The following is an 8,499-nucleotide window of genomic DNA, read 5'->3' as shown; positions in this document are numbered from 1 at the left end:
TGAAATTCATTCTAAATTAAATCAATTTCGTTGTCACGGACACACATAAAAAAATAAATTTTTGTTCACTTACAAAAGTCAAACGCACAACAAAAACAAACATCAAATAATAAAAAACAACAACAATAATGTTATTATTATGTCTTTGTACGATACGAACCAACATATGGAAAGTGTGCAGATACAAATATAAATGCGCCATCTGAATAATATACAGATAGAAAAAAATTAATTTTAAATTAGAATGAACGAAAAAAATCAGCTGTTGTCTCTAGACATAAATAAATATGTAGCAAGTACACACAGGGAGCATGGGAGGGCAATGTGAGAGCGTCACTGTAACGCGACATGGGGTTTCTATGGCATCACATTGAAAACAGAATTTCAGTTTGATTTTGCTGGAAATACGCGAGGGTGTGTCGATTGTTCGTTCTTGTGTGATTTTTCCGCATATACAGTTCACCGCACAATATTTCAATAAAATTCATAAATTTGTAGGGAAAAATGCCAAATTTATCGAAATTCATACAATTAAGAGGTGACTAACTGAGAGTGATGTTATTTAAAACATAATCAATAGTATAAAATTCTTTAGTATTCTTTATATAACTTTGCACATGTACTTGTCTTAATTGCAAATAAAATACATTTAATCTAAATATTTATTGGTTATCAACAGGCTTGGAGAGTCAATTATTGAAATGCACTTTCCGTCGCTACTCATCCTCACCCGCCCATGCACAATTTCGTGAAATACTCTCCGATCAAATAAAGTCGATTAAAGAAGCTGGCACATTTAAATCGGAACGTATTATCACTTCATCCCAGAGTACGCAAATTACAGTCGAAGGCAGCAATAAACAAATTTTAAACTTTTGTGCCAACAATTACTTGGGTTTAGCTGTAAGTATTTGTAAAAAAATCAATTTTATTAATTTATTAGGTTATAATGAGAGCACAACAATTTTTTTAATAAATTCACACATTTTTCTCTTTCAAGAATCATCCCGAAGTGGTGAACTACTCACGGGAAATAACTGAAAAATATGGTGCCGGTTTGAGTTCTGTACGTTTTATTTGTGGCACTCAAGATATTCACAAGAGCTTGGAAAAGAAATTGGCCCAGTTTCATGGCCGTGAGGATACCATTCTCTATGCTTCGTGCTTTGATGCCAATGCTGGTCTCTTCGAAGCCATTCTAACTCCTGAAGATGCTGTATTTTCAGATGAATTAAATCATGCCTCCATTATCGATGGCATTCGTTTGTGCAAGGCCCAGAAGAATCGCTACAGGCATCGCGATTTAAATGGTAAGTTTTGCAATAATTCAAAATTACATACACACATACATAAACATTTTGTGATAAGACATTACTAAATGTTTACACTTTTAAACAACATTTCCATGTATATTTCCATAGATTTGGAAAGTCAATTGAAAGCATCGAATGCTCGCATGAAACTGATCGTTACCGATGGCGTCTTCTCAATGGACGGAAACATCGCTCCCCTTAAAGACATTGTTGCTTTAGCTAAACAGTACAATGCCTTGACTTTTATCGATGAATGTCATGCTACTGGTTTCTTTGGTAAAACTGGTCGTGGTACTGAGGAATATTATGACATTATGGGCAGTGTAGACATTATTAATTCCACATTGGGTAAAGCTTTAGGTGGTGCTGCTGGTGGTTATACTACCGGTCCCAAGGAACTTATTACATTTTTGAGACAAAAATCACGTCCATACCTATTCTCAAACACTTTGCCACCATCTGTTGTGGCTACCGGTACAAAGGTTATCGATATGCTGTTGTCATCAAGTGAACTTACTGCCAAGGTTCAAACTAATACCAAACACTTTAGAGATGCCATGACAAAGGCTGGTTTTACTATCAGTGGTGAAAATCATCCCATTTGTCCCGTCATGTTGGGTGATGCTCGTTTGGCTTCCATATTTGCCGATGAAATGCTAAGTAAGTAATTGTATTTGTCTTTTTTCGTGGAATATAGTTGACCATTATTTGTTTCCTTTTATTTTTTGCAGAACGTGGCATTTATGTGATCGGTTTCAGTTTCCCTGTCGTACCCAAGGGTAAGGCTCGCATTCGCGTACAAATTTCTGCTGCTCATACTAAAGATGATATAGATCATGCCATTGCTGCCTTTACCGAAGTTGGAAAATCCCTTAAAGTAATTCAGTAAACGTAAAATGAAACTGACTTTAAGTTACTGTGTGCATTTATTTTGTGTAGTTGTTGTATAAGTATCAATAAATTTTTAAAATATGTATATCTGTCTTTTATTTTTATTTATTTTCATCCAGAAACTACCAGTTGTAAAGATTGTGGCTCTAATAGCTTCTCAAATAAACGAATTATTGTATTTAATTCATGTGAGTGTTTTCAAAAAAATGTTTAGATGGATGTTTCTGAGATATGAATGTCGAAGTGCTTTTCGCGAACACCTGTCATGTTACCCTTTGTTAACCACTGGGCTTCAGTGAAGACTCATCACTTTGCTCAAGTTCTTGAAGTATCTAATCTCTGACCATTGATGTCCCGTTACAACACATAACTTCCGTGTACAAGAACGCAGATGGGATAACCTCTGTTGAGTCGGCAACAGCACCTAGAGACGTAACCGTTAGACCGAAGTACGAATCTATAAAATATGCCGAAATATATGCCTTTATCTTAATAATAACTGTTGTAAATCTGGTATGCACAGAGTTTTCTTTGATCATACATGGACAATGAAGGAATATTTAATGGTCTTATCTAACACCCACAACTACTACGTAGATACCGAAAGTACCTCTACCAATTTACCAGCCAGGACAAGTCCTGCGGGCAACTGGCCACCAGTAGTACCAGATCTTTTGTTCCACCCCATGTCAAATCATTTCAAGGAGAGTCCGAGGAGTGAAGTGACATCACCAGTTCATAGTCCCGGCAGACCGAGATTGCGTTACACCAAAATGAGGGTCGTTCATCAAGAAAACATGCCTCGGGGGAGTTTCTGAGATATATTATTTCCAATATTTATTTCGTATGTGGGTGTGTCATTCTTTTGAGAGGAAGATTCTTTGGAAACTTCCTCTGGCCACTAATGCCAGAAAAATATGTTCTGGCAAAAAGAATATATTTTTAATTCTTAAATTTTATTTTATTTTACGTTTTCTGGTAAAAACCTAAAAACTTGACAAGTAACGGAACACAGCTAATATTTGTAATTTTAATGCATTTTGTCTTATTTTTCCTTAGTTTTGTCGAAAGTTTTCTACAAGATATTTTAAGTTTTGGCCTCATTGAAATAAAGAAAATATAAAGAATCATTACTTATAAAATAGTACAAATGTACACTTTTTTGGGTACAGTACAAGATTCTTTGGAATCTTCCTCTGGCCACTAATGCCAGAAAAATATGTTCTGGCAAAAAGAATATATTTTTAATTCTTAAATTTTATTTTATTTTACGTTTTCTGGTAAAAACCTAAAAACTTGACAAGTAACGGAACACAGCTAATATTTGAATTTTAATGCATTTTGTCTTATTTTTCCTTAGTTTTGTCGAAAGTTTTCTACAAGATATTTTAAGTTTTGGCCTCATTGAAATAAAGAAGATATAAAGAATCATTAATTATAAAATAGTACAAATGTACACTTTTTTGGGTACAGTACAATTTTATGTTGTTTAATGTATGAATTTAAAAAGTACTAAAGCATTTTATAACTTTTGGTATAAATTTTTGAAAAAAAATTTCCCTAATCTCTAAATAAATCCTTAAAGAGAATACTTTCCCATTTGGTAATGGCACATACATATACACATGCCAATAAACAAAGGTTTTATGTAATAAAGTTGTATTTGGTAAAAAGACATTTATTTATTTATTTCTCTTTATTGATCGAATGTGTGCAAAATTTCAATCAAGAAAGCATGAGAGAAAACTCAACTTAAAAACTGAAAACTTTAAAGAAAACATTTGACATGTTTGCCATGTTTGATTGCTTGTGTTGACATTGTGAACGTACGATCGATTGATGTAGCCAATGACAGATGCATTTGCATATTGGTCGTATATTTTGTGTTGCACATACTCATACTAGCTATTGTTTTGTGGTACATTGTGGCAACATCCGTTGTTGTACTTTTATGTATTCCCAAGTAACAGATAAACGGGGCATGTGCCAACCTTGTATGTATCTTCGCTACAAGTTTAACACACAAAAATCAAAGTTTTGATTTGTTTTACTATCTATCCCCTACATCACTACAACAATAAGTATTTAAGTTTTTACTTATGTTTGCACAAAGAAACATATTTAGAAGGAAAAATATTTACAGTTTTCAAAGTAATTTTCTTTAAACAAATGTTTTAAATTTCACAAATTATAGAAGAAGTTGAGTAATGTAATTATTTGGTAAATGTTAGGAAATTCTAATTCTAATATTGCAAACGTAAACTCCAGCATATAATATCTTTCCAAACTATGTTGATATAGCCTACTAATGTGCATTCACTATTCTTCAATTGAAAGAATGAACGAATGTAAATTTGCATTGTAAAGTATTTGAAATAAATTTCATCAATAGAGGAAGACAGAAAAGTAACAGATAAATGCAAATTTCAAAATAAAAAAATCAATGAAATAGTTGTAAAAATGTTGTTGTTATTGTTACTGTCAATATTGCTGTAATACAAGGTTAACTTGTACATATTTATGAAATTACATTTACAAATTTACATTTAATATGAATTGTAGGCATGTTATGGTAATAAATAAATTAAACTAAAAACTAAACTACATTCAATGTAATTATTTAACGAGATTTTGTAATAGAAATTATGCAAATGATGATAGAATTCTTTTTTCAAACTAAACTTTTAAAAAAACGCAATAAATTAAATTATGATTTTAATGACATTTTACATAGACCACTAAAATAAATGCCGCTGCTTATTACATTTTATTTTATGAGTTACAAATTGCATTTAATAAATTTTTGATATTTTTTTAATGCAAATGATTGCCATTATTAGTTGTCAGTTAATTTACCTACCCACCTAATGTTATTTATTTAAGTTTCAAATAAAACTGGAAAATCTAGATGAAAAAATCTAATAATAGTAACTATTTAGTTAATAATTTGATCTTTCCACAATGGCGTTATTTTAAATAGCCACACTAATCGTTGTTTACAAACAAAAAATATTCCTATTGGTCAAAAGGATAATAAATACACTGAAAATAATCTATGCTTAATTTGACGAAAAAAAATACTTCCCAATTATTTTTTTCGTAATATTGAGGAAAATTTCGTGTATATACAAAAAAATATTAAATTTACCCCCTCTTTTTACTTACCATCAAAAAGATAAGGGTATATTGATTTCGTCATTCCAAAATATTGACCTTAGACCCACAAAAGTATATATTCTAACTATAAATTCTAAGACGACCTAGCAATATTAGTCTATTGTCTGTCTATCTTTTTTGACCATGTAAATCTGTAAAGGCGGAATTTTTGGAAATTCGAATTTCCTAGGAAGAAAAAGAGAGAAATTCAGTAACTTTATATCTCATAAACTAAAAAATATACAACAGAAATGTTACATATATGGTTGTCTATTCAAAAGGTTTGCGGACATATGTGTTTTATCGAACTCATTTAAAATTCAGTTATCTTTAGGAGTAAATTAGGAAAAACTGTATTATATTACATTTTCGGACATCATATAACTTTAAAGCCGGTGAAAATTAAAAAAAATTGCCTTTTGAAGAATGAAAAAGTACCAAAAATTCTCTCTTTTCAGGTTCATTATTAAAGAAAATTCAAAAAATACATTTTGAAAAACGATAAAGTCAAAATGTTCTCTTTTATTTTATTTATAAGAAATTCAAAAAGTACCAAAATGTCCTCTTTTACAGGTTCTCACTTTAAACCGGACGTTTAACTTCATGTTTCGTGCTATTTATTCTTTCTGTGTGTTTTTATATACAAGCAAGTACAATAACAAAACTAATCGTATGATAATGTGTGTTGTCGGAATTTTGCTCATATCTCCGTTATTTATGAACAGATTTTGCTGATTTTAAATAGGAAACTTCTCGAAAGGAAGTCTGACAAAATTGTTGAAAATTGACTTGAATCTCGAAGATTCTGGGGTCTTCAGAAAATTTATTTCAATCATTCATTATAGCTTCGGAAAATTATATTATAGAAAATACAAACAGGATGTCAAAGGATAACGTTAACAATCTCTGAAGTTTTTAGGTGCATTTTGAAGAAAATTTTTCGGTTTTTCAGTTTTTGCTAAAATGCTTCCATTAAAAATTTAAATTTTATTGTAAATAAAACGTATCCAGAATAATAATTTTAGAAATATAGATATTTAAACTAGCTCTAAAATACCTATGTATATAAACTATCTATAATATATTTACATTTATTTAAGCAGCAACGAATTGCTTAACTGTAATTACTAAACAAGATACATACAAACTTATAAACAAATCCTTATGAATTTACAATAGAAACATTCTATACCGTAAGACCTGCTAAACATTTTTCTAATTCCTCATATATTTTAGAAGATTCTTCAACATAAGTACGAGAACACTCATCTGTGCAGCGATTTTGATTATAATCAATGAGTTCGTATTTCATTTTAATGTAACCCATTTTATCTTTAGCGATATTTTGTACATTGTAAGCAGCTTTTGTTGATTCACCAGCCTGTAATTGTTAAACGATTGAAATAGTATTTTACGAACATAAACGCCACAATATTAATTTAAGTACTTACTACATTGCCAAAACATTCGAAAAACTCATAAGCAGATTTGTTATTTTTAGAACATGCCTGAAATTTAACACAAACTTGTTCCGTAGATCTTTCCAGGTCTCTGCGATCACGTTGAACCTCTAAATCAACTATAGCACGATCTTCAGTAGAATGTTGTAAACAAATTTCATAATCAGCTTCATAATTCTTGGTTAACTCATTTATTTTGGGAATATAAATTGAAAAACATTCCATACTACGCTGAGGACTGGCCGATATTAAGGAGCTGTTTTTCAGTAGTATATCAGCAATTTTATTTTCAGAAAATAGTTTATAGTCCTTACAATAGACGTTAAAGAAAAGTGCAAAAATAATAAAAGTTTTTAGAAGATATTTCAACATGTCCGCTTTCAGCAGTTTGATTACTTAAAATGAACTAGTTAGTGCTATTCGAAATTGTGTAGTTTATAATTTTGGCAAACAAAAAAAATACATGAAAGTATAAATATCATTATTTCTCGATAAGAAATATAAAAAATTCCTAATCTAAAAAATAAAATTTAATCAACTTTGTTTAAATTTACTTCCTTTGATTAGTTTATATTTGGTTTTTACTAAATATTATTTAAATACATATAATTATTTCTTGCATTGGGCATATATAGCAGAATAAAATAAAACTCGATGCCAGCGCGATTAACTAGTGGAAATCTTTTTATCAAAATGATAATCATTCCACAGTAATTATTTATTTGATTCGAAATCCCCTGGGGCATGTTTCCTTGATGAATAAGAACAAAGACCACCGTGAAATGGATTAACACGAAAGGTATTCAAGATGACTCTGAAAAAGTTTGAAAACTATAGCTGTAATATTTTCTCAGATACTAATTCAAGATTTTTTATGTGGGAGGTGCCACGCCAACTATATCTACGCCGCCAATTTAGTCCTCATATGTGTATGTTAATATGGATGTTAAAGTTGCCCATACAATATTTGAGAATTCTAGCTATTGCAGTTACTGAGATATGAGACTTTTAGTACTTTGTTTGTGGGCGTGGTCCCTCGACCCCTAAAATTATGAAGTCAATACAAGAGCACATTCATTTTTAAATAAAAATGGAAGATATGAACGAAAAAGTTATTTTTATGTAGTCGTATCTTTTAATATTATAACTGTCCGAAACATATTAAAATATTTATAAGAGCTGGGCTAATATGAACTTTAGTTAAGAAATTACAACATCTACCAATAGAACTGATAACGAAATAACAATAATAATTGGTTATTTAAAGATTAAAATCTGTCATAGGCATTTAGTTAATCGAGTTTAGATTATAATTATCTGATTCAAAACAAATCATATAGAAATCTACAAGTCACGAAAATAAAATGGAAAATATATGATTTTCTATGTTTAGAAATTATATCAAATCATTTTTATTCGTTTCTTAGTTGAGAGAAGTCATGTCAAAGTTCTTTCTAATTAGTTTTACAATCTTCGTTCTTGTTATTGATGCCAATTGTTTTGGGCACAAACCAATTATAGAAAATAAAATTGCTAATATTCTTCTAAAATCCAGTCCATTAATAGAGAAGACACCACACAGTGGTATAGGAAAAAAAAAGAGGGAAATAATTCGGTAACTTCTAAACGGTTAATCCGATTTTAATGAAATTTGGTATGCACAAAAAGGAGGTGTTGTC

The 8,499-nt window shown here is 30.4% G+C and overlaps 3 protein-coding genes across 3 annotated transcripts in view; 2 read left to right on the top strand and 1 right to left on the bottom strand.

Moving 5' to 3' along the window:
- Positions 1 to 377: 377 nt before the first annotated feature.
- On the top strand, positions 378 to 2,289 carry LOC111675399 (2-amino-3-ketobutyrate coenzyme A ligase, mitochondrial). The gene is made up of 5 exons (XM_023436165.2): positions 378 to 538; positions 680 to 903; positions 1,001 to 1,310; positions 1,422 to 1,973; positions 2,045 to 2,289. Exons 1-5 carry the CDS (start codon positions 505 to 507, stop codon positions 2,200 to 2,202), a joined length of 1,278 nt encoding a protein of 425 aa, XP_023291933.2. The 5' UTR covers positions 378 to 504; the 3' UTR covers positions 2,203 to 2,289.
- A 4,257-nt stretch (positions 2,290 to 6,546) lies between these two features.
- On the bottom strand, positions 6,547 to 7,192 carry LOC111675416 (protein TsetseEP-like). Its single transcript, XM_023436182.2, has 2 exons — positions 6,812 to 7,192; positions 6,547 to 6,741 (listed from the first exon to the last, which is right to left on the bottom strand). The coding sequence occupies exons 1-2, from the start codon at positions 7,190 to 7,192 to the stop codon at positions 6,547 to 6,549; spliced, it is 576 nt and encodes a 191-aa protein (XP_023291950.2).
- A 1,060-nt stretch (positions 7,193 to 8,252) lies between these two features.
- Positions 8,253 to 8,499, top strand: part of LOC111675413 — a 1,059-nt gene continuing 812 nt past the window's right edge. The window contains exon 1 of the mRNA XM_046955715.1: positions 8,253 to 8,392. Coding sequence (XP_046811671.1) covers positions 8,260 to 8,392 — 133 coding nt within the window. The 5' untranslated portion in view covers positions 8,253 to 8,259. The remainder of the gene's footprint in view (positions 8,393 to 8,499) is intronic.

The sequence above is a fragment of the Lucilia cuprina genome, chromosome 6 (assembly GCF_022045245.1).
Source record: "Lucilia cuprina isolate Lc7/37 chromosome 6, ASM2204524v1, whole genome shotgun sequence".
In the NCBI taxonomy this organism is placed as follows: domain Eukaryota; kingdom Metazoa; phylum Arthropoda; class Insecta; order Diptera; family Calliphoridae; genus Lucilia; species Lucilia cuprina.
Note: the sequence above shows the minus strand (reverse complement) of the source record. Positions and strands in the feature narration are given on the sequence as shown.